The sequence below is a fragment of the Aspergillus candidus genome, assembly GCF_002847045.1.
Source record: "Aspergillus candidus strain CBS 102.13 unplaced genomic scaffold BDW47scaffold_14, whole genome shotgun sequence".
Classification (NCBI taxonomy): Eukaryota; Fungi; Ascomycota; class Eurotiomycetes; order Eurotiales; family Aspergillaceae; genus Aspergillus; species Aspergillus candidus.
The window spans coordinates 153,056-177,429 of NW_020194019.1; the positions used below are offsets into that span (position 1 = coordinate 153,056).

Here is a 24,374-nt window from a genome sequence, read left to right on the forward strand (position 1 = left end):
TTGAAGGTACAGACAGACTGATCGATCACGAGAATTCTGGATGGCCTGAGGGAGAGATCCAGATCAACCATCCGAGGTCCAATTCAGACTGTCGGATTTCTCTCTCACCGTGTTTCTCCACTATGGTTTCTACTGTCTCTCGACGTTTCTGATCTTCTTGAACCACTCAATCTTATATTCCCACTTATATTTATTCCATTCTTGGATCTCTAAGGTATTACAATCCATTCTTGGATCTCTAAGGTATTACAATCCATTCTTCACCGGCCCGCCAACTCAATCGTTCATCCTCCGTCACACAGTGGCGTCTGTACCAGTATACTCCAGACAGGGTTATAGAAGATTCTCTCCTTTACAGTACTAGATACCCCATCTCTAGCATATACTTGAATATATAAAGTTAGAGATATGGTAAATATGTAGAAAGCATAATGTCAGCCCCTCAACACCCCCACCGACCCAGGCAAAAACCCACTCCCAACCTTGACCTCATACGGCTTCTCCATCAGTGGCGATGCCCGACTCCCAAAGTCTTGGAAGTAGGAGCTCAACAAGTGGGTTTGGAGGGCCATTTGATCGCGGTATCTACCATATCTTTATTAATATTTATATATATATATATATAGATATATATATACTCAAGTATATAATGAGTAGCATACCTCTCAACAACAGTAATCTCATTCCCGTCCTTATTGGCAAAAGCGTAGTACAGCAGCGTGTCAGGCTCGTTGGCTTGCACTTGTTTGGAGAGGTCGGAGAGGTGGGTTGATAACTATCTATCATTAGTTTCCTCATCCTCTCTTTCTTCTTGTCCACCCAAGAAACATGGATGAAGAGGAAGATAGGTGACATACCTCCTCCAGCTTGCCCGCTTTCGGATACATCACCGCCACGAGATTAACGCCCGCTTCTTCGAACATTGCTTCAAGACGAGGGAAGTTGCTATGTCCTCACTTCAAGATACTGGGACTGGAAGAATAGGAAAAATCAAAGTCATGAATAGAATAGAAATGGGATGGTTAATAAATATTGGTTGGACTCTTGAAAACGATCACCCCGGAGAAGGGGGTATACGCAACCGCTCACGCGATTACTAAACTCATACTTGGGTCTCCGAGAGCAGTAATACCAAACAAACATTACTTGGTATAGACTATATACGGAGTATATATTAAAGACAAAAATATATAATAGATATATATAGAGAGAGAAATATATATACGCTTTTTATACAGATTGGTATCCACACTCGTATTAAATCATCCACGCCTGAACTCCTTTTCATGGTGGTTGTAGCGTACCCAAGGGAGGGAGTCCTGGCACATTCCTCACATCACAGGAGGCGCAACGAAAGAATCCGGGATCCCTTCAAACACCCAGTTCAATGAATCAAACACCTCCGAAAACCCCGCCTCGCTGATAAACGCCCCGTTGTCGAAATTGGGCGGATAGATCAAACTCGGGTCTGCGAGCGACTCGTCTGCGCGACTGAGGTGGCCGGGTCCGGTTCCGAGGTTGGTTTGGGCGGTTATGGCTGGTCCAGTTAGAAAATAAGATTCTTGTTTCTCTTTTTTACCAGGAAGAAGAAAAAAAGAGAACAAACCAGGATCTTCTATACTCTTCATTGGCCGGAATCGCTGCCGCCAGCGCCAAACCGTGTCATACACGTGGCTCATGCTCATGCGGCACCGCACCTTCAGCTGCAGCGAGTCCTCCTCCAGCGCCGCCTCCACGCCCCCGGCATTCCACATCTGCGCCAAGATGTCCGCCAGCCGCACCGGACGGTCGTGGTCCATCACGCTGATCCGTCGGATCGCTGAGATCGCCCCGTTGAAGAGCAGCTTGCCGTGCTCGAAGTCGATGTGGCGGTTGAAGACGCTCTTGAGGAGCTTCATCAGTGCGAATGCCGCTGACACGATCATCTGTAGAATGTAGTTCGTTGCGTGGCTGATGAGTTCGCCGGGGAAGGTTTCTAGGTCGAGGACCCGTCCCAGGAAGGACGTCGTGGCGATGAACAGCTTTGTGAGGTCGTCGCTGCGTGCATTGGCGCCTAGGAAGACAAAGTATCGCAGGTGCAGCTCGGCGGCTCGGAGATGGATCATGTTGATATCTAGTATCCCATGAGAATTAGACGGAGGCTGGTTGGTGGCTTATATAAAACGTACGCGAGATGTTCCGTCCAAGCTCCACCTCCATATCCCGGAGCTCGTTCTCCAGCAGCTGCACGATCAGCAGCTTCTCCGCGCTGATGAACTCCGCCGGTTCGGGCTTGCTGCTGTACAGCGACTTCGTCACCCGATCACAGAACTTTTCGATTCGAAGACGCGTCTGGAGATCTTCCGGAGGGCTGTAGTCGGCATCTCGCAGAGACGCTGGCTCCAGAGCCCAGTCGTATATTGTACCCGGTGGTTGCCCGTAGCCTGTGGCGACGCTATCAAGAAACAAGTAGTCAGCACAATGTTCGAGGGGTGAGTTAGAGATGACCATGGTTGCCCACTTTTGTGCTACTATATTGCAGATGACCCACGTCTGCAGACGGTCCTTGAGGGCTTCCCCTTGAGCCTCCATGCGGAAAGTAGTGAACTCCTCCGCCTGGACCGGCCGATGCAGCCCCAGCTGCATGGCAATCTGCATCATCAGTCCACTGAGCATGAAGGTCGCGTCGGTCCTCTGGCTCGTCGTGGGGAGAGGCCACGTGCAGAGAAGGCAAAGGGCCTTGACCACACGATAGTCTTGGGGGACAGCGGTGATGGTCGACCAGAGGAGTCGGCTGAAGGGTGCTGAGAGTGCACTAAGAAGGCCGGGCTCGGATGGTGCCCTTCGGCTGGCAATGCAGATGATGGTCCATGCCTGCAACGGACACCGACGAAGGTACTCGTCCGGGGGTTTTTGCGCGTTCAATAGCGGCAGAAAGGGGTGATAGTACTTAAAGAACCTGCAGACGAGGTCAGCATACTCGATAAGACATGGGGAGCGCGGGGTCCGTTACTGGTCAAATAAGCGTTCCACGCGGGGTTTGGACAAGGAGACATCCTCCAGTCGCCATAAATTGTCCTCCTGGGACAAGACGGGCCCGTCCTGATGCATGGTCATCGGGGTAGCTAGCGGCTGAGGCCCCAACGGCGCCGACATGGGTCGTTGCCGAGCGGAGGCCCCGGCGGAATCGGGGCGACAGAACACATCTTCCGAACACTGGGATAAGTCATCGCTGGCGTTGGCCTCTGTCGTCGGCGCATGTTCTCCGCTGGCTAGCCGGCGCCGGAGGTCAGCGATCTCTCGCTCCATCTCGGCATTGCGTCTGAGACACCGTTTGTCAATATGGCACGGGATGGGTCTCAAGTACTTTTGTCCGAGCTTACCTGCGCTTGGAAATGCGCGTAAATGTCGGCTCGACCTTGCATTCAATTTGCAGACGCCGGCAACGCGAGCATGCCGTAGCAGGGGCAGAGACAATGTCACATTTGAGCTATTCGATCTCAGCACCAGCTACAACCCATGATATTCCATGTATGTAACCAAATATGTAGTATCAAGAGTACGGGATCGATTGATATATGGACAGAAGAAAGGAAGAAAGACAAAACAACAAAGAACCAAAGAAAAAAAAGAAAAAGAAAAGAAAAAAGAAAAACCTCAATACATGAGTGTCATACCTTTTGCTGCTTACATTCATTACAAGCCTTCCGACTCCCCCCCCGGCGCTTTCTCGCGACAGGCGGGGCCTTCTCCATCTTGCAAGGTTCGGAGTTCCTAGAGGACTGATCATACGCCGTCAATGGTCCGGGCATACTGGGGTGGTTCCGAGGGTCGCTAGATGCACCCGGGGGCGTTATCAGATTGACATGAGATGACAGGCCATTTGGTGCCAAAAGACTCCGATAGTCCAGATCCATCGGTGTTTTCGGCTCCTATTTAATCAGATCAAGATGGGCGCCAACTACCGTGCGGGGCCGTTTAGAAACACATGCGGGACTTGGGGACGTGACGCAGAGCAAGAACCAGCAAGACCAGCGAATTCCAGGGTGAGATGTGCCGGAAATCGGCGGAAAACGTGTGGATTTCACGATGTTTTGGGGTGGGATGCGCGAAACTCGGGGAAACACGTGCTGCTGAGTCAGTGTTGAGTCAGCCTGAATAGTGGATGACTGGACAGTGTATAGCAGTGCATAAGGATGGCATAGATTGGGGCGGCAGAATGACGGCAGCCTGCTCACCGCCCACCTATCAGGCCCAGAGGAGATACGGTGGTTGGATCTCCCCTGATCGGAATACATCTGGCTCCATAATAGGCTGCAGCCATTCTGATAGCCTTGAATTGCTCATTGTCTGTCGGACACTCTCTCATCCTATCGATTGTTTCCGTCTCTATTACTATTCCACTTAGTTGTCCCTTGTTTGATCAATCTCCATGGCCGATGTTGCCTTGCCTGATAGTGCCGCTCCGGCCAACTCCTCCCCTCATGAACCCGATGCGCCCCCACTAAGTGCTGTCTCTGGTGGCCCGGCAGGAGGGACTGAACCTCCATCGGATCCGTTGTCTATTTCGGATGAGCTGAAGGCTCGCTTGGATAAAGTGATCTACTCGGATGTACGTTCCTCTCTCCCCCAAGTGGGGAAACGTCATACCCCTATCGATAGGGTACAGCTGACAAAGGACGATCGCATTGGATAGATTGGTGTCACGACTCTTCTGAACCGACTGAAACAAAGCCTTGCATCTGCTAGGGTTCGTCTGCTTCTCTTCTCTCCTCTCCACTTGTTGCGTTTGAGTAGTACGGTAGTGACTAACGGGATATCATCACAGGACTTCTCCACGTTTCTGAAGAAGCGCTCCAGCTTGGAAGAAGAGCATGCCCAAGGCCTGAGAAAGCTGTCTCGCTCGCTCCAAGATGCCTCCCTCCGCTCCGAAAACCGCCAGGGTACCTACAGCCAGAGTTACAACGGCCTGAACCGCTTCCACGATCGCATGGCCGACCATGGACTCCAGTTTTCCGTGTCGTTGCAGCAGATGGCCGACGACTTGCATGAGCTGGCCGCGAACATCGAGAAGGGCCGGAAACAGTGGAAGGCCACGGGCCTGACGGCAGAGAAACGGGTGCTGGAAGCCGAGACGGCGGCGGAGAAGGCCAAGTCCAAGTATGAATCGCTGGCGGAGCAGTACGACCGCGTGAAGACGGGCGACAAGCAGGGGGGCAAGTTTGGCCTCAAGGGTCCCAAGTCGGCGGCCCAGCATGAGGAGGAGCTGCTGCGCAAGGTGCAGAACGCCGACTCGGACTACGCCGCCAAGGTCCAGGCCGCCCAGACGGCGCGGAAGGAGTTGATTGCGACCCACCGTCCCCAGGCCGTGCAGAACATTCAGCAATTAATATCCGAGTGTGACTCGGGGTTGGCCTTGCAGCTCCAGAAGTTTGGTATGTACGGTTCTCGACGAGATCTTGGCGCTGGACTGACCTGGATGTATAGCCACGTTCAACGAGAAATTGCTCCTGGGCCAAGGTATGACCATCAGCCCGTTGAAGGACGGTGTGGGAACGGCCGCTATTGGGCCCAAGAGCCTTTACGAGGTGGTCTTCCAAATCGACAACCAGAAAGACTATCACGAATATATCCTAAGCCACGCAAATAATCCCGGCGCTGTGACGTCGGAACAGATCAAATACACACGGCATCCGGTGAGTCTCCCCCTGTCCAGCTGTCAAAGTCCCCGCCTAACCCTGTCCTCAGACACTTGCAGGGACGTCGTCGGGCCCTCCTGCGCCAGCGTCACAGACCAGCACGCAGCACAAGCGCCAATCGACCATGCTCCCTTCGACATTCTCGCAGCCGAACCTCACTTCTACGCAAGCACCTACGCAAGCGCCAGCGCCGGCGCCGGCGCCGGCACCGGCCTCGAACACCCCGCAGCTCCCGTACCCGCATAACCCCGATTCGTTCGGATCAGCTCCCTTCCAGCAGCCCACCTACGCCCAGGGACCCCCGCCGCCAGAGAAGGTGCTGACCGTGGTCGGTGGCCTACCATCGCCTGTAAACAATGTGCAGCAGCAGCAGCACCTCCCGCCGCTGAAGCCCGTGTTTGGCGTCTCGTTGGAGGAGCTATACGAGAGAGACGGGACCGCTGTCCCCATGATCGTGTACCAATGCTTCCAGGCTATCGAGCTGTTTGGACTCGACATGGAAGGGATCTATCGACTATCGGGCAGTGCGACCCAAATCGCGCAGCTGAAGTCCCTCTTCGACAATGGTGAGTTGACTCTTCCCTCTTCCTCGTTGGTTATCGGCTCTCTGACCGGAAGCGACAGATTCCTCCCAAGTGGATTTCACGAACCCCGAGAACTTCCACCACGACGTGAACAGCGTGGCCGGCCTTCTCAAGCAGTTCTTCAGGGACTTGCCCGATCCGCTATTCACTTCCCAGTCATATACCGAATTTGTCAACGCGGCTCGTACGTATTCAACCACAAGCCTCCTGAAAGCCAACGCTGACACAAAATCTTTAAGGCCTTGACGATGACACCCAACGTCGCGACACCATCCACGCGCTGGTGAATAACCTCCCAGACGCTCATTATGCCACCTTGAGGGCCCTCGTCCTGGTACACCCCCTAGCCCCTCTACACACTCGTAAAAATCAAGCTAACCACCTCATAGCACCTCAACAAGATCCAAGAGCACTACACGCAGAACCGCATGAACGCGGGGAACATTGCCATCTGCTTCGGGTAAGCCCCTCCCCGCTCATATCCCACATTCCATCAAGAGTCACAAATCTAACGTGATGAACAGACCAACCCTCATGGGCGCCAGCTCCCACGGCAACATCGCCGACGCAGGATGGCAAGTGCGCGTCATCGAAACCGTCCTCGTCAACACCTTCCAGATCTTCGACGACGACTGATTGATTGATTCGTAATGAATGAATGCTAGCTCCTATTTGTAAACTTGGAATATGCGTCTTTTATCCCCCCAGCTTGCTATAACCCCCTTTCCCTTGTTTTATTTATTTCCCCTTTGTGTTCTTCAACTTGGCTATCTACCCGTTTCTCAGCTTTCTTTCTCTGGGTTGTCTATTCTTTATGTACCACCTGCTACTTATACCTGCTACCTATACCTATACCTATACCTACTACCTACTTCTTACCACATACTTATACTTCTTACTACATACATACCCCTCCACACAACTGGATCAATATGGAAATTCCACTACCAACCAGGCCTTACTGTAAATCACGCCAGTTTCCCATGTGATGAATTCACCTATCTATCCATCACCCTCCCTCCCTCCTCCCCCTACTGTGACGCGACAAGATGAGTGAGAGAGAGACAAGATACCGCTGAATGAAATTCCTTATGAACACATCTTATCCTGTTTTCCCTGTGCTTTCTTTTTATGTATGATTTGATGGGGTTGAGTTTCTTTCACTAATCATCTTCTTTGCTGTTGCTTTATTTTCTTATCTTTGTTTTATTTGTTGTTGATGTTGTAAATTGTAAATTGTAGATTGTAGGTTGTAGGTTACTATACTTGAAATGTTAGATTGCAGGCTTGTTCAACTTGAACTGGGCTGGGTGACGATAGATGGCGGCGCTGGGTCGAAATGATTCAAAAAGGGTTACTAGTCAAGCTACGATACTACACGAACAATGCCACGAGGGTAAACGGTAAACGAGTACGTAAATCATAGATGTTTCATTCGAAAGCGACAGTACTGATCCAGTCTCTCAGAACAAATACACTGAACTTAACAAAGAACAGGGTAATATCAAAGATCGACGAGTAGCAGCCTTCTGACCGCGCCGGTACGTTCCTCCGGCTTCCGCAAAGCAATAAGTCAACCCGAAGACACGACGAAAAAAGAAGAAACCAGGTCCGAAAACAAAGCGTAACAAAAAGAAACACATCTATGCCGATCGTGGGTATCTACCAACGCCTCGTTCCGTCATAGTCCCATGTTGAGAATAGCAGTCGAGTCAGGACAAGGCCCACTCTCCCATCGATCACCCATGGGCGATCGAAGGGGATCTAACAAGTAAAGATCAAAGACTCGTGCATCGTTCGACAGAAGGCCCAAGTCCGGTATACCGAGCACAGAATGGGTAAAGAAAGGTAGAAGACACAAGGACGGTGTGCCACGGTCGTCTACGCTGAGATTGCGAGAACAACCGCGGATGGATGGCACACCATGCCCTCTATTCAACCATTCCGGGGGAACCGTAGACTTGGGGGGATGGAACCGGAACGCGGCGTGGTGACACGCTTAGAATCCATGGACCTTGATGGTCTTGGCATCAAGCTCAAGACCTTCCTTCTTATCGGTCAAAAACTCCTGAACATCCTTGCGCTGGTCTCCCTGCAGCTGGATCACCTCGCCCATCTCGGTGTCGTTGACGATGGTGCCATTGCAAGCTGAGCTACGTTAGTGAAGCTCGACGGCGACAGTCGGTAATGGGAGACAACATACCGAATTTCTTCTTGATCACCTTCAAAATCTTCTTCTGGTCAAACTTCTTGGGAAGACCCTGGACGGTGGTCAAGGTCTTACGACCATTGCGTTCTGTAAGCGGGAAGTCAGTCATCCATCAGTCATCCGTCCTCGTTCGTCATCGTGAGACACAGTGCCAAGACGGCAGACAAGCACAGCCGAACAAAAAGATCACAAATGAAATATAGGAAGAGACATACGTTGAATCCGTATATGGATGTAATTTTGAGACTGTTTAGTCTCGCCGGTGTCTTCGTCAGCTTCGGCGAAGGGGTCTGTGGAACGGGCACGTGTTAGCAGCCTGAGGCATACCAGAAACTGATTGGAATCTACCCCGCCGACACCGTCGATCCGCGAGAGAAAAGGAGCCACACGGATCTCACGCGAGCATCCGCACGCCGATCCAGACCGACCAGAGGGAGATGTAGTCCAACTGGCATCCCCGACGGACTAGGCTAGACAAGACGTGCGATGGAGAGTGGATGTGAAGGGCAGAACAGCCAACGAAGGGAGGGTGGCGACTGTGGACTTACCGAAGGACTTGAGGTTTTCGATGGACATAAACTCGGCCTTTTGCGATAAACGGCTCTTAAAAGCTGTAGGTAGAAGGGAACGATGGAAGAGAATTAAAATCTCTTAAAAACGAAGCGATCGTAGGAGTTGGTGGGGGGTGAGGGGTGAATGTGGTAAAGAGTAGAGAGATGGATGGAGAATGAGGATCAGGGAGAGAAGGTGGGAGAAGGGAATAAGAAGAGCCTTTTGAGGGGCTGTGGGGGAAGGCGGTGTGTGGCGGGTCATGACTCAGCCGGGCTCGTATCTTCCATTTTGCTTCTTTTTTACCTTCAATGATAACATCCTCCACATTGGTTCTGTTTTACACTCTGGTTTCTTTACTTTTTCTTTTCTCTTTTTTTTTCTCTTTAGTACCTGTTCACTACTTTGATATCTTCTGGCATGATTCTGGTTGGTTCTCTGGTTGACAGAGGAGTGGCAAACCCCCTTGAGACCCATCTGACATGCATCTCGACATGCGTTTCTGCCCTTTCCCCTTCCAGTAAAGACCGGGCGCGGTCTTTGGGTTGCGCCCAACGCGCACGTCGCACAGTTCGATCAGGTAGGAATCGGTAGGGATCTATCTCCTATCATGGTCGTGGTGATAGCGATTACCCTTTTCTCCCTCCTGTGGAGCATGGATGGCGTGGCGATCTCGATTGGGAACGGGCACGTGATCTTACCATTGGGTGCATGACGATACGACTGACGACTCCGTACGGATGGGGCTGTAGAGGTTGAAATTATTATATTACTAGTACAATGTCATGGGAAGTCCATGGAGAATTGCCGGTCTGAAGAGTCAGATCGAGCCTCCTGAAGAAACCGGGGCGTGCTTTTAAAATCCACCTCGTGTCCTCTTTCCCAACCGCACCCCGCAAACCGGTCGCAAGCGCTGTCGGCAGCCCGGATGTGAACATCCTTCACATCCGCAGGTTTTTTTTTTTTCTGTTTGTTTCGATGGGTATCATAGAATCGGGTGTTCCGGCATCTAGGGGGAAGGAGTCGGGGTGGTAGCGGCACCCCCACCGGCGGGCGTCGGAGGCATGAAGATGGGGAAGTATGTCTGTAGTACGAAGCCGTAAGCCAACACGCCTCATAGGAAAACAGCACCAAAACAGCACCAAATCACGGGGGTGAAAGACGGTGAGCAGTAGAAAATTGGGGGGGGGGGTGGGAAATGCCACAACATACCACAACCAGTGCCATCACTTCAATCGGTCCCTTGAGGTTAGCAGGCAAGATCCACGCACTGCGGACGAGGACAGCAGGGGGGTAACGAACAAGACATCATGACCGACATGTAGCCCGGTGTGCTCGCAGTTTCCTTTTGATCGGGCGTCTCTCCGAGCCAGGATTGGAGGGCGAAAACGAACGAGACCCTGGGGGTGATGGTGTTAGTTGAGGGGTGGAATCGTCGAGCATATCAACACCGGTCAACTCACCATCCAATCATCCTGTACGCGCACCCCAGTTAGATACCAATGATTCCAGTGTGTATTCTGTATATGCAGTCGCTCCTCACCTGTTCCGGGTAAACATCTAGCGAAAATATTAACGGGCATGGAAGGAGATGGTGAGGGCGCAGGCAAACCTACCGCGGCCATGGGCAAGGTGCTGGACATGGTGCCTATATGCCATGGTATTAACCACCCGTCTTTCTCCAAGTATCCCCCGGCAGATAAAACACTGCGGGGTAAAGAGATATAGAGAGAGAGATACCAGTCATGTCGGTTTCATCTTTAGTTTTCGGCGGATCGATGTAGGGGATGGCTAGAATTCCAATGCGATGAGCATCAGCGACCGAGTGCTTCCACAGACAACAACCATCCAGAGCCAGTCTGGGATGGCACCAGTGACGTACCCAAATCCAGCCTCCGCATATCCTTTTTCGCAGCCATTGTCGGGAGTTGAGGGTGAAATTCAGAATGTGCTTGAATTGGCACAGTCGGATTGGGGGAAGATGGAACTGGCCACTCCGGCGAGGTTGTCGGTGCCAAGACTGGCTGCGGCAATCTCGCCGGGGAAGCGATGCCAGTTGGCGGTGGATTACTAGTCTGTCATGATCTCAGTGAACTACGGAGACCGTCATACTACTATAACTATTGGTCGGAAATTCTAACTATTTTCTCATGCAATTCTCCCGAACAACGTTGGTTGGAATAGAGCTCCACGGAATCCATGGGAGGTTCAAGGTAGGTCAAAAGAATTGGCTAACTGGTTTCGGCCGGATTGCGACGCGCAAGACAAAGAGTCCAAGAGCCATCCATGGATTCTCGGTGTGTTGAGTAACTCTGGGGTAACTCTATATCCTCTGGAACCCACTGATAGTACCGGAGGCTAATCCTCCGTCAATCATGATCGAATATGATTAGCTATCATGATCCCTTATCATGAGGATTCGTTTGTATGAACCATGTCAGTGTGACCTGCCGATAGTAGGTGTAGGCCGAGGGTAAGTTGCCCCTATCAGTCCGTCCATCTATCGGTCAGGATCAACCGCAGCAAACCGTTCCGCTTACTCCGTACCACTCTCAATGGATGGATCAACCTTGCTTTTTGTCAGACGTGGAATGATTGACAGAGGTAAATTGGTGACCTGATCCCGTACTCTGTAGACGATCAGAAACGACGAATCCCTTATTCATAACCGCATCTATCCGGGTCAACATCGAACGACTACTAGTGGCGTAAGTCATATAGTGTTAATTATAGGACCGACAACCTGGCCCCCCTAGACCCCAGAAAACACGGATCTCCGGTGATTCGGCCCCGTCCGCGGTCATCCCTGGTGATACGGAGGATCAACCAAGCGAACGGATAGCTGCGTCGTCTTGATGTCTTGGTTTGCATCTGATGTGCTTGTGTCCCGAGGGCAGGCGGAGTTTGCGTTGATAGGGTTGCACGACAGTTGTATCAGATCTGCTGGTGCGTAGCTTTCCTTTTTCTTCTTATTTACTCTGTCTGTCTCTCTCTCCCTCTCTCTCTTTTGACCTTTATGGGGAAGTTTTATGGGGAAGGATTCAATGCCAATGTGTTACGGGAAGTATGGGTCGATAGCATGTTCTTCCATCTTCTTCCATCCATGGTACATGTTGGAGAAGACCCTCGGACCTAGAATCCGGACGTTAAATCAAATCAAATGAAATAAACCACTACTCGGTACAAAAGAAAGTCAGAATGAGGAGATGATGGCGCAATGGCAATCCATGTTTGGTGGTTGTATTGCGGAGATGATCCACGCATATCATGCCACCGACTGGACAGAAACAGAAACCCCTTATTGATTGAAAACTCTGTTGAACGATACAGTATCATCCATAATACATGGGGATTTCATCAGCATTCTGGCAGCTGATTGGCATGCTCATCATCTGATGCCAAGATGGATTGTTGTGGATTGATTTGCCGGATAACCCGATGCTGGCCCAGGCATCAACCCTAGGTAAGACGCTATCAATCGGACTACAGACGGGGAGTCTTCCGTTGGGCCACTTTTGGTGGATCATTTAGTGATAGATAAATCACCAATTCAAATCATATCTCTGCCCGACTCATCAAGGATGTATGAAGCAAACATGACTCGTAAGAGAAACAGTTGATCTTGAATGATGAAGTGGACAAAAGTGGAGTGGATGAAGAAGCCGTCTGATAGTTACGTGGTGAGATGTTTCCGGTATCGTTACCGTGTACTGTCTAGTATTGGAGTGTATTAGAACGGGCCGATGTTTCATTGTATAGGGAGTGAGGCTTAACCAATATGCTTAGAAGAGAAAGGGGTGGGTGTCATGACCGGTAATCTGTACCGCCATCTCCGAGACTCCACCGTAATTGCGGTAACAATACGTTATCTGGAGATCGAAGAGGGAACTCAAGTCCACTACTTACTCCGTAGTACTTACAGCTCTCTCTCTCTCTCTCCAGAGTTTATCTGGACTGGATCCTTTTTCCTCGGACTGGTCTTTTCTCTTCTTTCTCTTCTCCTCTCTCTTGGTTGGGATCCCTATCGTGTTCTGTCCATTGATCTGCCAGTTCGGTGACTCTTTTCTAACAAAATTGGACCTCTTTCAACTCTGGACCTCTCTCTACCGGTCTCTCCGCCTCTACGGTTGCCCGACCTCGCCCCGAGAGACGCCCTCTTGTCTCCCGTTCCCGCGACGGTGTTATTCCGCCTCGCTCCTCTCCCCTCCCCCCTTCTTCACAGACCGATCATCGAATACCGTCGTTGCAGATCGCCTTGGATTTTTACACCGTCGCTCCTCAGTGGTTGATATAACTAGTCTCGTCGCATTTGAAGAGTGACTTGATTCTATTTTTACTTTTTACTCTTCTTTTTCCCTTCGTCCGCATTCCGTCCGGATGGGCTATCGACCGCGTTAATCGCCCCCTCCCCCGTGAATCGCTTCGTTCACTGTCCAACTATTTCCGATGACCATCATTCCGAGTGTGGGCTACACAATGAGACGGAGATGATCCCCCATCCCACTGCCGGCGTCCCCTCGTGGGGTCCTCCCCCCCGTGCCTTCAACCCCAGCGGCGCCAGACGTCCACCCGATCTCTCTCACTCTCAGTCGGAGATGTCCACGTCCATGCCACAGCCGCTCCCCAGGCAGCCGGCAGTGATCGATCTCACCGCAAATGTCGGGGATACACAGGAGAGAGAACCGCCGGCGAAACGGCCGAGGCTGGACCTGCCCGTCGCCGCGCCCTCCGTGGGCGACCGGAGTCCGGTCCCGGGGAGTGCTGGAGAGGCAAGGATCACCCCGGGCGTGGGGAGCGCCAAACCGCCGTCCTTTGCCCTGCGGGGGCGGCCAGTGTGGTCCTTCCAGGCCTTGGTGTCCGAGGCCCCCGGGGCGGGTGATGCCCGGGAGGGTGATGCGGCGGCCGTCGCACAACGCGGGAAACGTGCAGAGCCACCCCCGTTCCCTGTGCTGCCGTGGCAAGGTCCCCCTCCATCATCACTGGAGTCTGGTGGCGCGAACTCGCGAGACAGCCCCCCGTCAACGGTGGTGCAGACAACCCCCTATCACATCGAAGTTCCACCCAGTGCGCCGGTGCTCAAAGGGGACCGTGAGTAATCCCTTTCAGACCCAAAGAATAGGAAACGAGCTTTTCTGACAGACGGTAATCGCGCAGGAATCGCGGACTTTTCGCCTTGGACCGGAAACCACCCGGAAGACGTCCTGAACGAGCAGACGGCGAAACAGGGCCACTATGACCGGACCCAAGTGTCCCAGAACGAGTCCAACACCGCTCGGCCCTCCCTCTACGCGCAATTGAAACATCGCTCGGGCTTGCATATGCTCTCCTCCGTCTTTACGGCCGCGCTGGAGAAGCGTCAAAGCCACAACACCGTCGCGAACCCCTCCACCTTCAAACCACCACCCCGCGTCACCCTCACGGATAATAAGCGCGAAGTCTGGCTGCGCGACCTGGCCAATTCATCGGTCCCGCTGCGCCGGTTGAGCCGGACCATCCCTCACGGGATTCGGGGCAAGGTTCTCCTGGACCAGTGTCTGAGCAAATGGATCCCCGTCAGCCGCGCCGTGTGGCTGGCCAAGTGCGTCGGCGCCAACGAAATTCGTGCTTTCAAGAGAAAGGGTACGAGTGGAACGCTAGCGGTCGGCTTGGAGGCCAAATGGGTTCGTGACTGGACCGCAACTGTCCAACAGTTTCTAGAGGGTGTGATCGCCGCCTGTGGATCTGCGGATTGGAGGAAGAAAATGACATACGCGTATGTTTCCCCACACGGATGGTGGTGTGGTCGTCTAGGGAACACATCGAACTAACTCTTCACAGTGTCAGCTTGACTGCGCGCCTGTTCTTTGAGCGACTGCTTGACCATGACCAGTATCTCGGGTGGTTCTTGACGTCCTTGGAGGTTGCGCCCCTAAATACCGTCCCTGCTTGGCTTTTGATGCTTGGTATTTACTGGGACAGTATCCTACGGTATAGGAAGCGTGCACGACGATTAACCGAGTCGCTTCTCGCAAAACTGCACCCGGTATGGCTGATTGCACCCCAATTGACTCTCACTGTGTCTAATTCGATGTGACAGATCTCCGAGCTCGACCGCACCGCTCCTCTCCGACCCCTGGCCGATCGCCTGTCATTCTTCGTCAAACGACTCATCCTCGAACATACTTCCTCTGTCGTACTGCTGGACTCCTGGGACAAGTATAAGGACCTCATCTCATCTTGTTTGGATTTCAACGACAATGTCCACAAAGCAGTATTCCAGACTCTCGCCGAACGCAACCTGCGTATACAGTCGCCGAAGAGCCAACAAGGGCTGGGGCAGCAATCGTCTCAGCAGCGTTTAATTCATCTCTTGGATTCCATCAACACAACACATGATATCTCGGCGTCCTCCGCCGCGTGCTTGGATGCCATTGACGATAGAGGCGTCGTGGTTTCGAAGCTTCTCGAGTGGACCGCTACTTCATTCCGATACGGTATCTGCCGTGTCTACACCGCTGTTCGCCTCTTGCGGAAGTGGAAGGCCTCCGGAGTCGACATTGACTCGCACATCTTAGACTTTCTCAACGGCGACCGAGACTCTGACTCGTTAAACATGAGCAACATCTACCACGTCATTTCGGAGCTTGTCAGGTCCCAGACGTTCTCGGTGGGACGGTATCTGCAATGGTTGATGGCCAAAGGCGTTGCAGCAGATCATTCAGAGCCCCGCCAGCCCCAGCAGTCCGAAGCGCTCGGACTCTTGTTGCAGCTTCCTACGGGCCGGCTCCCAGAGCATGTCCGTAATCTCCGCAACACGCTCTTGACACGGGCTGGGATTTCGGCGTCCCAAGAGGAATCGACGATCACCAGTCTGAAGGCATCCATCGCCGAACAGCTCCCCGACGTTTTTGAGGCTCAAATGCTAGGCGTCACAATGGCGGAAATGTCACCAAACGATCTGACGTGGGCGGTCAAGTCCGAAATCGGTCAGTGGATGCGACGAGGTGTGACTGGGTATACCCGTGAGAGTCATCGGAAAATCCCCGGGGCTTCCTGGGCCACGGAGGCCCGAGTTTGCGCTCTCAATCCTGACCAGTTTTATCGTGTGCGAAGCATCCTGGAGAGCTTTGAAGATCTTTCGATGCTTGCAGACGTGCTCAAGCAGGCTAGCAACTCCGAGCATAGTGTTGTTCTGGCTTCTGCTGCCGACACCGTTAGTTATCATTTCAGTTCCTTTAGCGCAATTGGTGCGGTGGCAGACCTTTTCAAAGGGCTGGTCGAATCATACTCCTGCCTGAAGCGAGTTGGACCGCCGAACCTGGACCTGGTATTTTCGCTTATTGAGCTGGGTCTCCAGATGCCCAATGAGCTCAACACCGTGGCTCTTCTCCGGCAGGATCTCTGTCGGATAGAGAACAGGTCGGCATTGACCGCGCCGTCGCCCCTATCGGACCACGCCCCCTTGGCTTTCAACCCAATGGACTCCGCTTTCCAGGAGAAGCTCGACCAGCTTCTTGGACCGAACGGCGGTATTGACGAATCCACGATGGACACCATCTTCAGCTCACTTACGAAGATTTTGGGGTCCGTTGATGGACAACCCAGGCTGTCGGCGAATGACGCCTGCCGATATCTCGCGCAGCTGAGGCTCTTCCGCCCCAAGCACTTTGACGGCATGCTCGTGCGCTGGATCTGCTCGCTTCTGAGGTCACCCACACGGCCCGCACTCGCACAGATCCTACCACCTCTGATCGGTGTCGGATGTGTCACTATTCAGGCCTTTGTGTTTTTGGTGAAACGGATCTTGCAGTCTGACAAGGTCGCCACGGCATTCCCCAACCTTGCGGATTTGCGGATCGATCTTCTTGAGCTCCTCATCCCGTCCGATTCGTTCGAACCAAGCAGCCATCCGGATTTAGTCACGTACCGCTTCCACCTGGCACAGCGCGAGTTTATTGCCAAGCACCCGCGGGAAACTTTCGATATCGTTCGTGATGCCATCTCCTTGGTCAATTCTCACCATGGCCAGGTTAACCCCCGGCGAGTGGACCTTACCAACTGCGCGATGAGCATAGTGCACATCCTCCTTACCCAGGACCCTGAACGGGCTGTGAAATACTGCATGGAGAAGTTTGTCGATCATCCGTCCTCCACGGGCGTACTGCAACAGGCTCTTGATCGTCTTCTGAGGTTTGATTCTGGACCTGAACGACCGGCCGAGAAGGTCGTCGACATGAATGACGACTTCTCCCTCCCTTTCTGCCAGCTGAAGCTCCAGATCATGTTCAACGCGGAGCCGGGCAACAGCGCGAACAATGGCATCGTCGATGCCATGTTTAGTGCAGCCGTGGCGGACTCTCGTGCGAATCGGTCGCACTGGGTTGGTCTCGTTAGCCTGATGAGTCTCGATGCCGTACGGCAGATTCGAGAACGCGCCGAAAAGGCTTTCTTCGCTATCCCCATGTTCGAGGACCCTGCTCATGACTCCACAGCGGATCGAGCAAGCTCGCCGGAGATCGCCAAACTCTATCTTACCATTATCGAGAAGCTGGCCTTCAGTGTTCCTGAAACTGGGGTACCGTCTGCCGCTCCTATTCTCGTGGAGAAGATGGATCTTCTGCTCCACCGGCTCGTCGTCATGCAGAATAACTTCCTTGGTAGCGCCGCCAACAAGCAGGGCAGCGGTTCCGAACAGATGGTTCGCGCCCGAGCTAATTTTGAGCGAACCCTCGCTTTCTGGTTCTCTGCCTTGCTGAAGATCGTGGTCATCCATCGAAGTTCCTTCGTGACATCTTCCCTGACCGCCCGGCCCACCCTCATCCAGGAACAGTCGCGCCTCTTGATCTCCATATTCTGCATCTCGCTCGCGCGTCTGCCCGACAACGTGCTGCGTCTTTTCCCCGCCGCCGACTACTTCCCCCACCCCGTTCTGTCAGAGAAGCACCGCCCATGCCCTGGGATCCTGCTGCAGACGCACGCGTTGGACGTCGCAGCGTCCCTAATCGACATGTTCCCAGACGAGGCCCGGCAGCACTGCGCACGCTTCCTCAAGGAAAAATGCCCGCCCTTCATCCAAGTCCAAGCCAATCCTCGGGTCCCGTATCTCCTCGGGCCGGTCCCCGACGTCGCTGCGAACGCCCCTCAACCGGCGTCCCTCCCGTCGCCGTCGCCTGTAGCCGGTGGGTCGACGCCCACGCCCACGCCAATCCCCTCGGGCAATTTCACCCCCGGCCCCGCGGTGCCGCAACAGCAGATCCCCGCGGCGAGTATACCACCTGGCTTATCGGAAGGCGCCAACTACATTGCCGGACAGCTTCGCCTGCAGTACCGCGGCCGGGTGGTGGGTCCCTACCCGGTCCGTCCGTGGGAACTCCTCGAAGATGCAGCCCCTATCGTGGGGGTGAATGATACGGCGATCAACCTGAAATACTTCGATGCCCGCCGAGTCCGGGCTTGAACATGCTCTTGTCCCATTGACACTTCTAATATTTACGAGATTTTGATTGGAACGTACATAGCCTTGATGTTTATTTTCTTTTTATTTTCTCTCTTTTGTTGCTTACCTTTTTGTTTATTTTCTTGCGCCTCGCATCATTCGTCGGTTGATACCAGCTTCATTTGCATATACATTTGTTGGAGATGGTTTGGTTTCAGAATCCTGCATTGCATTGGTTTTGTCTGCTGGGCTTGTCTCTCCACTTGCATGTCTGGTTTTTTACATTTTACGTTTGTTTTGTTTTTCTGACAAGTCGTGCACCGGTTGGGATATTTATGGCTGTTTGTCAAGGGTCTCGGCCATGACCATGAGGATTGTACATATTAGAAGGCGTTTATACTTTACTTAGTATTGGGACTCGTATAGTCTTGCCATGCGTGGTGTCGCGTGGTTAACATGATGATTATGATTGAGTTAGCGATATATAGTAGGGCCAGCGTGTTATTATTTGATTAGCTAGAGAAACATCTACCATAGAATCCATCTGATCGATTGATTGACCACTGTTCATGTATGCGTATATTGGAGATGGCACGTGCGGGCGGTGAGAGGCAGGAAGTGAATTTGCTTCGACGTCATTCCGATCTCGCCATTTTCTCTCTTTTCCCAGGGGTTGATTCTATCAAGTTACATACCTTTCTTTCCTAGGTAATTTTTCTTCATTGAAACAGTTTGACAATGTTCCCCACAGCGAGATGCCTCGCCGCCAAACCTTCGGGTTTCATCAAGCGCAGCGCAGACGAGCTCAGCCGGCTGTCGAAGATCGGTTCGTATCCAACCCAATCCCCAATATCATCCAAATAGCTACACAATAACTGCCCAGAGATCAATGCAAACTATATATCTATCAAACTAACACAATCGGTACAGCATGGAACTCCGAAGCCCTCCACACCCCCACAAAGCCCTACGTCTTCCTCGACTTCGAGGATGAATCCACCGTCGCGGGCTGCAAGACCATGGCGGACCGCGTCGTCGGCGGCTTCAGCACTGCCAATTTGGACTACGAGCCTGCGGACCCGGCGTCGCACTCACCGGCCCATGCGCGCTTCCATGGGAGTATTTCGACGAGGCTGCCGAATAATTGGAGGGTTGAGCGCACGGGTATGTTCAAGCCCTTTCTTACATCTTCGCGATGGAAAGCAAGAAAGACATGCTGACGTGTAGGTGGAATCAGGCTACGCAGCCTTCCGCAACAGAGACCGCGGCATGTGGCTCTTCGGCCGTCTATACTGGGACATCGACCCCTACACGTATCTCGCGCTGCGCATCAAATCCGACGGCCGTCGCTACACGGTCAACATCCAGACGGACTCGATCGTCGAGACAGATATCCACCAGCACCGTCTCTACACGCGCCACCACCGCGTCCAGGACGCTGAATTCTCCTCCTCCTCTTCCTCCCCCTCATCATCATCCACACTCGACGACCCTTCCCTCGCCGAGTCGCTCTACCCACAAGGCATCCCCGCCGCCCTATCCGACGTGCCGCCGGAGGAAACCGTCTTCGCCTCCTCCCCTACTAGTACGACTGCCTCCGACTCGGGATGGGAAACCGTCCTCCTCCCATTCAACTCCTTCGTCCGCACAAACCATGGCTACGTCACCGAGCCGCAGACGTCTCTGCTCCGTCAGCGCGTGAAGAGTATCGGTATCGGTCTGACGGACCGTATCGACGGGCCTTACGACCTGCGCATTCATCGGATCTGGGCCACGAACGGGATGAGCGAGTCTGAAATCGAAGAGGAGAGACGCATCTGTGGTGAAAATGCCTTGCATGTCGATGAGGGCGTACGGACGGGCTGGACGGGCGATACCGTTGGTCAGGAAGTTGCTCCTTCTGCTGATGCTGGTGCTGGTGGTGCGCGCGCGGAGCCTAAGGCGAAGAAGGGTTTGAAGGGGTTGAAGGATGAGTGGGAGGAGTAATTCTTGCTCTTTCTTTCGTTTCTGGTCTTGTCGTCAAAAGAAGATTAGGATCTGTGTTCGTGTAGATTGGTCGGCTTCGATACCACTTTTGCATTCTCTGTATAAAATCTAAAAAACTACAGTTTCTGAAGAATATAATGCGTAACTAGTTAGTCTTTGATATCACATCTTATCTGTTAATAAAGTATACATCACATACACCATCCCCTCTTCACATCAATTTCCACTGAATGAGAAGAAAGTAGGAAGAGATTAAACCCCACCAGTAATCCTCTCCCAAGCCTCCTTATACTTCTCACTCGTCTTCAACGCGATCTCCTCACTCATCCGCACACCCTCCTTCCCCTTAAGTCCCTCCCTCACCAACCAATCGCGCAAAAACTGCTTATCGAAGCTCTGCTGCCCCCGTCCGACAGCGTACGAGTCCTTCGGCCAGAACCGCGACGAGTCGGGCGTGAGGACCTCATCGGCGAGCACGACCTCATTGGTGGCTTCGTCGAGGCCGAACTCGAACTTCGTATCGGCGATGATGACGCCGCGGGTGAGCGCGTATTCGTGCGCGGCTTTGTAGAGTTTGATCGCGAGGGCGGCGACTGTGGAGGCGTGGGTGGCGCCGAGGATTTGGATCGCTATACATTTGATTGTTGTGGTTAGTATGAGTCATACTTGGGGAATTTGCATTGTACTGCAATGGGGAAAGGAAAAGAACGGGAAAGGAATACCCTGATCAGGATGAATATTCTCATCATGCTCTCCCTGCTCCGCCTTCGTACTCGGCGTATAAATCGGCCCATCGGGGAAAGCCTGGCTCTCCTGCAACCCCGGCGCAACCGGAATCCCATGGACAGTTCCAGACTTCTTGTACTCGTTCCACGCGGAACCGGTGATGTACCCGCGAACGATAGCCTCAATGGGCAGGATCTTGAGCTTGCGCACCTGCATGCTGCGGTTCTGGAGAACGGGGCGTAGCGACGCGGGGATTTGCGGGGGAAGGTCGAGGGTTAGGAAGTGCGTGCGGAGCCCTGGGATGGCGTCGGTGAGGATCTTGAACCATGTTTTGGTGCACAGCGTGAGGAGGACGCCTTTGTTGGGGATGCCCTTCGTTTACCACCTTGTTAGTGTTTTAATTTTTGGAGGAGGGGAATTGGAAAGGGAGAAAGGAGGAGGTACATTCTCCATGATCACATCGTAGGCGGAGATGCGGTCCGTTGCGATGAAGAGGAGCGTCTTTTCGTCGACCTCATACAGATCGCGGACCTTGCCGCGGGCCACGAGGGGCAATGCGCCCTGCAGGTCGGTGGTTGTATAAGCCTGGTCTGCCATTGTGAAGTGCTGCGTTTGGTGGGGAGAAGAAAGACGGATGAAGTCATCTCGGAGTCAACTTTTTTTGATGGCGGGGGAGTAGTGCCTCAGGCAGGGATTCCCCTCCTGCGTCACGCCATGGCGGCCTTAGGAATCCACTCCCACTCCGAGCCCTAAGTAGCAGTAAACACCATTTGGATAGAATACTATACGATGGACAGTGGAAATAAATATAATTCATGGCATTGCGTATTCTCTGGGTTGAACAGAGTGTATATACCACACAACAGAAACCCACTCTGCGCGCTTCTGCATCGAGCGGCGTGCTTTTGTTTCTTCTTGATTTGCATACTCTAGAGATGCTGTTTCTAGACCCTCTTTGCTTGCTTTCTTCGTTTTTCTTGATGACTTGAACGGTTCGCTGACAACATATGCTTGCCGTTAGTTCCCTGTCTTCCGCGCGCCTGACTTGTCACTCCACGCCGCCTGCGACGTGGGGGGTGCCGAGGAGGCGCTGGCTCTATGATCTGAAGCTGCAAGAAATCGCAGAAATAATCCCAGGAGGCTTGCTCCGTGAGATTCTCTTCATGAGTACACCAAATGAGCAATAGTTGATCTGATAAAAATGGGACTGCTTCGATCACTTTCCGCTCATCTGTGGTATAATAATAAGCATTCTATACAAAATAGATTTCCATGCGCAAACGAAAGTCTCGAAGCTCGGCAGTGTTGTTCCCATGATATGGACGGATGCTTTGAGGTGGGTCTGGCAGGTCTATCTTTTGTTTGAATGCTCTTTCTGTTTTCAATGCCGTTTCTAGTTCGCGCCCGCGTTGATGTAGTGTGTTGAGTTCAAGCTCGAAGTTGAATTTCGCGTGCTCTTGGTTGAGTCTCATTGTCTCGGCATTTAATTTTTCTAATTCCAATAATAATTCCAATTTTTGCACGCGTCGACGTAGCGTGGTGACTTCGGAATTGTCTCCATGGTTCGTGCTGTTGGATTGTGCTGAGGACCTAGAGAGTTCGCCTCTTGATTCCAGGTTTGTTGCCGGAGGTGCGTTCGGTGATTCAAGTACCATAGTATGACAATGGGATCAAAAGCCCTGGTTTCTTTCGCTTCGTAGGACTCGACCGGAGATAGACTGGCTTCTTCGCGGTACCGCAGGGTAACTCATAAGGACTGTGATGCGGGATCCTGGGATCCAACACTGAAAGGGGTTGGGTAACGAACTGGAGTTGGTGATGGTGGATACTATGGAGAGTGGAGAACGGAGAATAGTAGGAGGAGGGGATTTATTTTTGGAACTCCGCATAGGTTTCCCTTTGTCTGCCTGAGGCGGCCACCTAGCACATTGTACCCCAATTACCACTGAGGCTTATTACTGGATACCAAATTTAATAAATCTCTAGCATGGCGACAAGCTCAGAAGTTCAGTATGCTCGTATCATCTGTAATCTACAGTGCGGTGAACTCAGGTTGATCGTGATGACTGGTCTGTACTTTGGGGACAGGTTTATATAAAACATGCAAAACTTCTATAAAGAAAACAGAGATGTAAGCTGTATTGAATCTCTGAATTAGGCCGTAGTCCGCATAGCTTCGCGACTCTGGATATATTCCTGTCTCTCCCGTGCCCAAACATCATCAACCACAGACAACGGACACGGTTTGTCCTCTCCCGAGACGTAGACATCCGGATCGATCGTCCGCACCTTGGCCCCCGGAGGCAGACCCAGGCCCTTCGCCTTGGGGGCGCCCTCCGTCTCCAGCCGCTCGAGCTCCTTGATCCCATTCGCATCTGACGCACTGCGCAACAACGCCCAGAACTCGTCGTCCGGACACCACAAGTCATTATCACTGATCTTCCCCTGTTCAACTAGATCGCGGATGATCTGGCCCGTCCGCTTGTACATGTCGATGTGCGAGGGATTGCACCACACATTCCGGTCGCATTCCATGTACGCCCTGGCCAACCGCAGCGCGAGCGACACGTCAGGCAGCACCATCAGCCGAGCAGGGCTCTCCGCGTCCGGAAAGGCAGCGAAGGCGCGAAAGACACCCTGCGCCTCCGACAGCGACATCTTCTCATAGGCGACGGCGTCGCGTAGCGCGTAATCCAGCCTATCGGCACAGAGATGCGGCGCGGGCCTTTCGACAAGCGGGTAGAGATGCTCCTCGAGCGGTTTGAGGTCCGCGAAGCCGTGCCGCGCCAGGATCTCCGGTAGGGGTGTCATGGCGATGTACCGCGCTTTGTGCTCCTCGTGGTAGCTGTCCTCGCCTGGTTTGGACAGCGCCCAGTCCATGACATGGCTGAGGGCTGTGTGGCTGACGTCGTGGAGAAGCGCGGCGACCTGTTCCGCGACGCTGGCTCCGACTTTGCGGACGAGGAGGAAGGCTCCGACGGAGTGCTCGAAGCGCGAGACTCGCGGCCCGAGGTTGAATAGGGCGGTGATGCCACTTTGCCAGACTCCTGTTAGGCGTTGGAGAGTTGGGGAGCGGAGGAGCTCGACGAGGATGGGCTCTGTGATGTGGTGGTCGCCGTAGATTTGGTCGTGGATGAGGACGGAGGATTCGGAGGGGAATTGCAGGGATTGGAAGTACCCCGCTTGTCGGGATGCCATGCTGCAGTTGTGAGGGAGACACGAGCGAG

General features: G+C 53.0%; 9 protein-coding genes across 9 annotated transcripts; 4 read left to right on the top strand and 5 right to left on the bottom strand.

The window, feature by feature from the left end:
• Positions 1–250: 250 nt before the first annotated feature.
• On the bottom strand, positions 251–1,042 carry BDW47DRAFT_103395 (putative quinol monooxygenase). Its single transcript, XM_024812068.1, has 3 exons — positions 858–1,042; positions 663–775; positions 251–585 (listed from the first exon to the last, which is right to left on the bottom strand). Exons 1-3 carry the CDS (start codon positions 921–923, stop codon positions 435–437), a joined length of 330 nt encoding a protein of 109 aa, XP_024673300.1. The 5' UTR covers positions 924–1,042; the 3' UTR covers positions 251–434.
• Positions 1,043–1,263: 221 nt separating this feature from the next.
• On the bottom strand, positions 1,264–4,023 carry BDW47DRAFT_14611 (transcription factor domain-containing protein). Its single transcript, XM_024818318.1, has 7 exons — positions 3,657–4,023; positions 3,363–3,469; positions 2,993–3,301; positions 2,501–2,938; positions 2,169–2,434; positions 1,607–2,113; positions 1,264–1,537 (listed from the first exon to the last, which is right to left on the bottom strand). Exons 1-7 carry the CDS (start codon positions 3,894–3,896, stop codon positions 1,332–1,334), a joined length of 2,073 nt encoding a protein of 690 aa, XP_024673301.1. The 5' UTR covers positions 3,897–4,023; the 3' UTR covers positions 1,264–1,331.
• A 270-nt stretch (positions 4,024–4,293) lies between these two features.
• rgd1 (putative Rho GTPase activator (Rgd1)) lies at positions 4,294–7,331 on the top strand. Its single transcript, XM_024812069.1, has 9 exons — positions 4,294–4,591; positions 4,676–4,729; positions 4,808–5,414; positions 5,467–5,675; positions 5,728–6,244; positions 6,303–6,446; positions 6,502–6,596; positions 6,652–6,722; positions 6,787–7,331. Exons 1-9 carry the CDS (start codon positions 4,412–4,414, stop codon positions 6,896–6,898), a joined length of 1,989 nt encoding a protein of 662 aa, XP_024673302.1. The 5' UTR covers positions 4,294–4,411; the 3' UTR covers positions 6,899–7,331.
• A 335-nt stretch (positions 7,332–7,666) lies between these two features.
• Positions 7,667–9,331, bottom strand: BDW47DRAFT_103398 (translation initiation factor eIF1). Its single transcript, XM_024812070.1, has 4 exons — positions 9,020–9,331; positions 8,687–8,761; positions 8,466–8,558; positions 7,667–8,410 (listed from the first exon to the last, which is right to left on the bottom strand). Exons 1-4 carry the CDS (start codon positions 9,045–9,047, stop codon positions 8,262–8,264), a joined length of 345 nt encoding a protein of 114 aa, XP_024673303.1. The 5' UTR covers positions 9,048–9,331; the 3' UTR covers positions 7,667–8,261.
• Positions 9,332–9,771: 440 nt separating this feature from the next.
• On the bottom strand, positions 9,772–11,068 carry BDW47DRAFT_103401 (uncharacterized protein). The gene is made up of 8 exons (XM_024812071.1): positions 10,903–11,068; positions 10,761–10,811; positions 10,637–10,668; positions 10,564–10,580; positions 10,484–10,495; positions 10,323–10,420; positions 10,233–10,249; positions 9,772–10,104 (listed from the first exon to the last, which is right to left on the bottom strand). Exons 1-8 carry the CDS (start codon positions 10,937–10,939, stop codon positions 10,030–10,032), a joined length of 339 nt encoding a protein of 112 aa, XP_024673304.1. The 5' UTR covers positions 10,940–11,068; the 3' UTR covers positions 9,772–10,029.
• A 2,439-nt stretch (positions 11,069–13,507) lies between these two features.
• Positions 13,508–18,456, top strand: BDW47DRAFT_124608 (mediator of RNA polymerase II transcription subunit 12; the record flags this gene model as incomplete). Its single annotated transcript, XM_024816284.1, has 4 exons — positions 13,508–14,108; positions 14,175–14,772; positions 14,838–15,042; positions 15,097–18,456. 4 exons carry the CDS (start codon positions 13,508–13,510, stop codon positions 18,454–18,456), a joined length of 4,764 nt encoding a protein of 1,587 aa, XP_024673305.1.
• Positions 18,194–18,909, top strand: BDW47DRAFT_103405 (uncharacterized protein). The gene has a single exon (XM_024812072.1). The coding sequence runs from the start codon at positions 18,523–18,525 to the stop codon at positions 18,742–18,744; it is 222 nt and encodes a 73-aa protein (XP_024673306.1). The 5' UTR covers positions 18,194–18,522; the 3' UTR covers positions 18,745–18,909.
• Positions 18,910–19,115: 206 nt separating this feature from the next.
• Positions 19,116–20,554, top strand: BDW47DRAFT_103407 (CIA30 family protein). Its single transcript, XM_024812073.1, has 3 exons — positions 19,116–19,261; positions 19,366–19,599; positions 19,673–20,554. Exons 1-3 carry the CDS (start codon positions 19,174–19,176, stop codon positions 20,419–20,421), a joined length of 1,071 nt encoding a protein of 356 aa, XP_024673307.1. The 5' UTR covers positions 19,116–19,173; the 3' UTR covers positions 20,422–20,554.
• Positions 20,552–24,345, bottom strand: BDW47DRAFT_130944 (phosphoribosylaminoimidazolesuccinocarboxamide synthase; the record flags this gene model as incomplete). The annotated part of the gene is made up of 5 exons (XM_024817207.1): positions 20,552–21,050; positions 21,144–21,519; positions 21,592–21,791; positions 23,249–23,296; positions 23,331–24,345. The coding sequence occupies 5 exons, from the start codon at positions 24,343–24,345 to the stop codon at positions 20,674–20,676; spliced, it is 2,016 nt and encodes a 671-aa protein (XP_024673308.1). The 3' UTR covers positions 20,552–20,673.
• Positions 24,346–24,374: the final 29 nt, after the last annotated feature.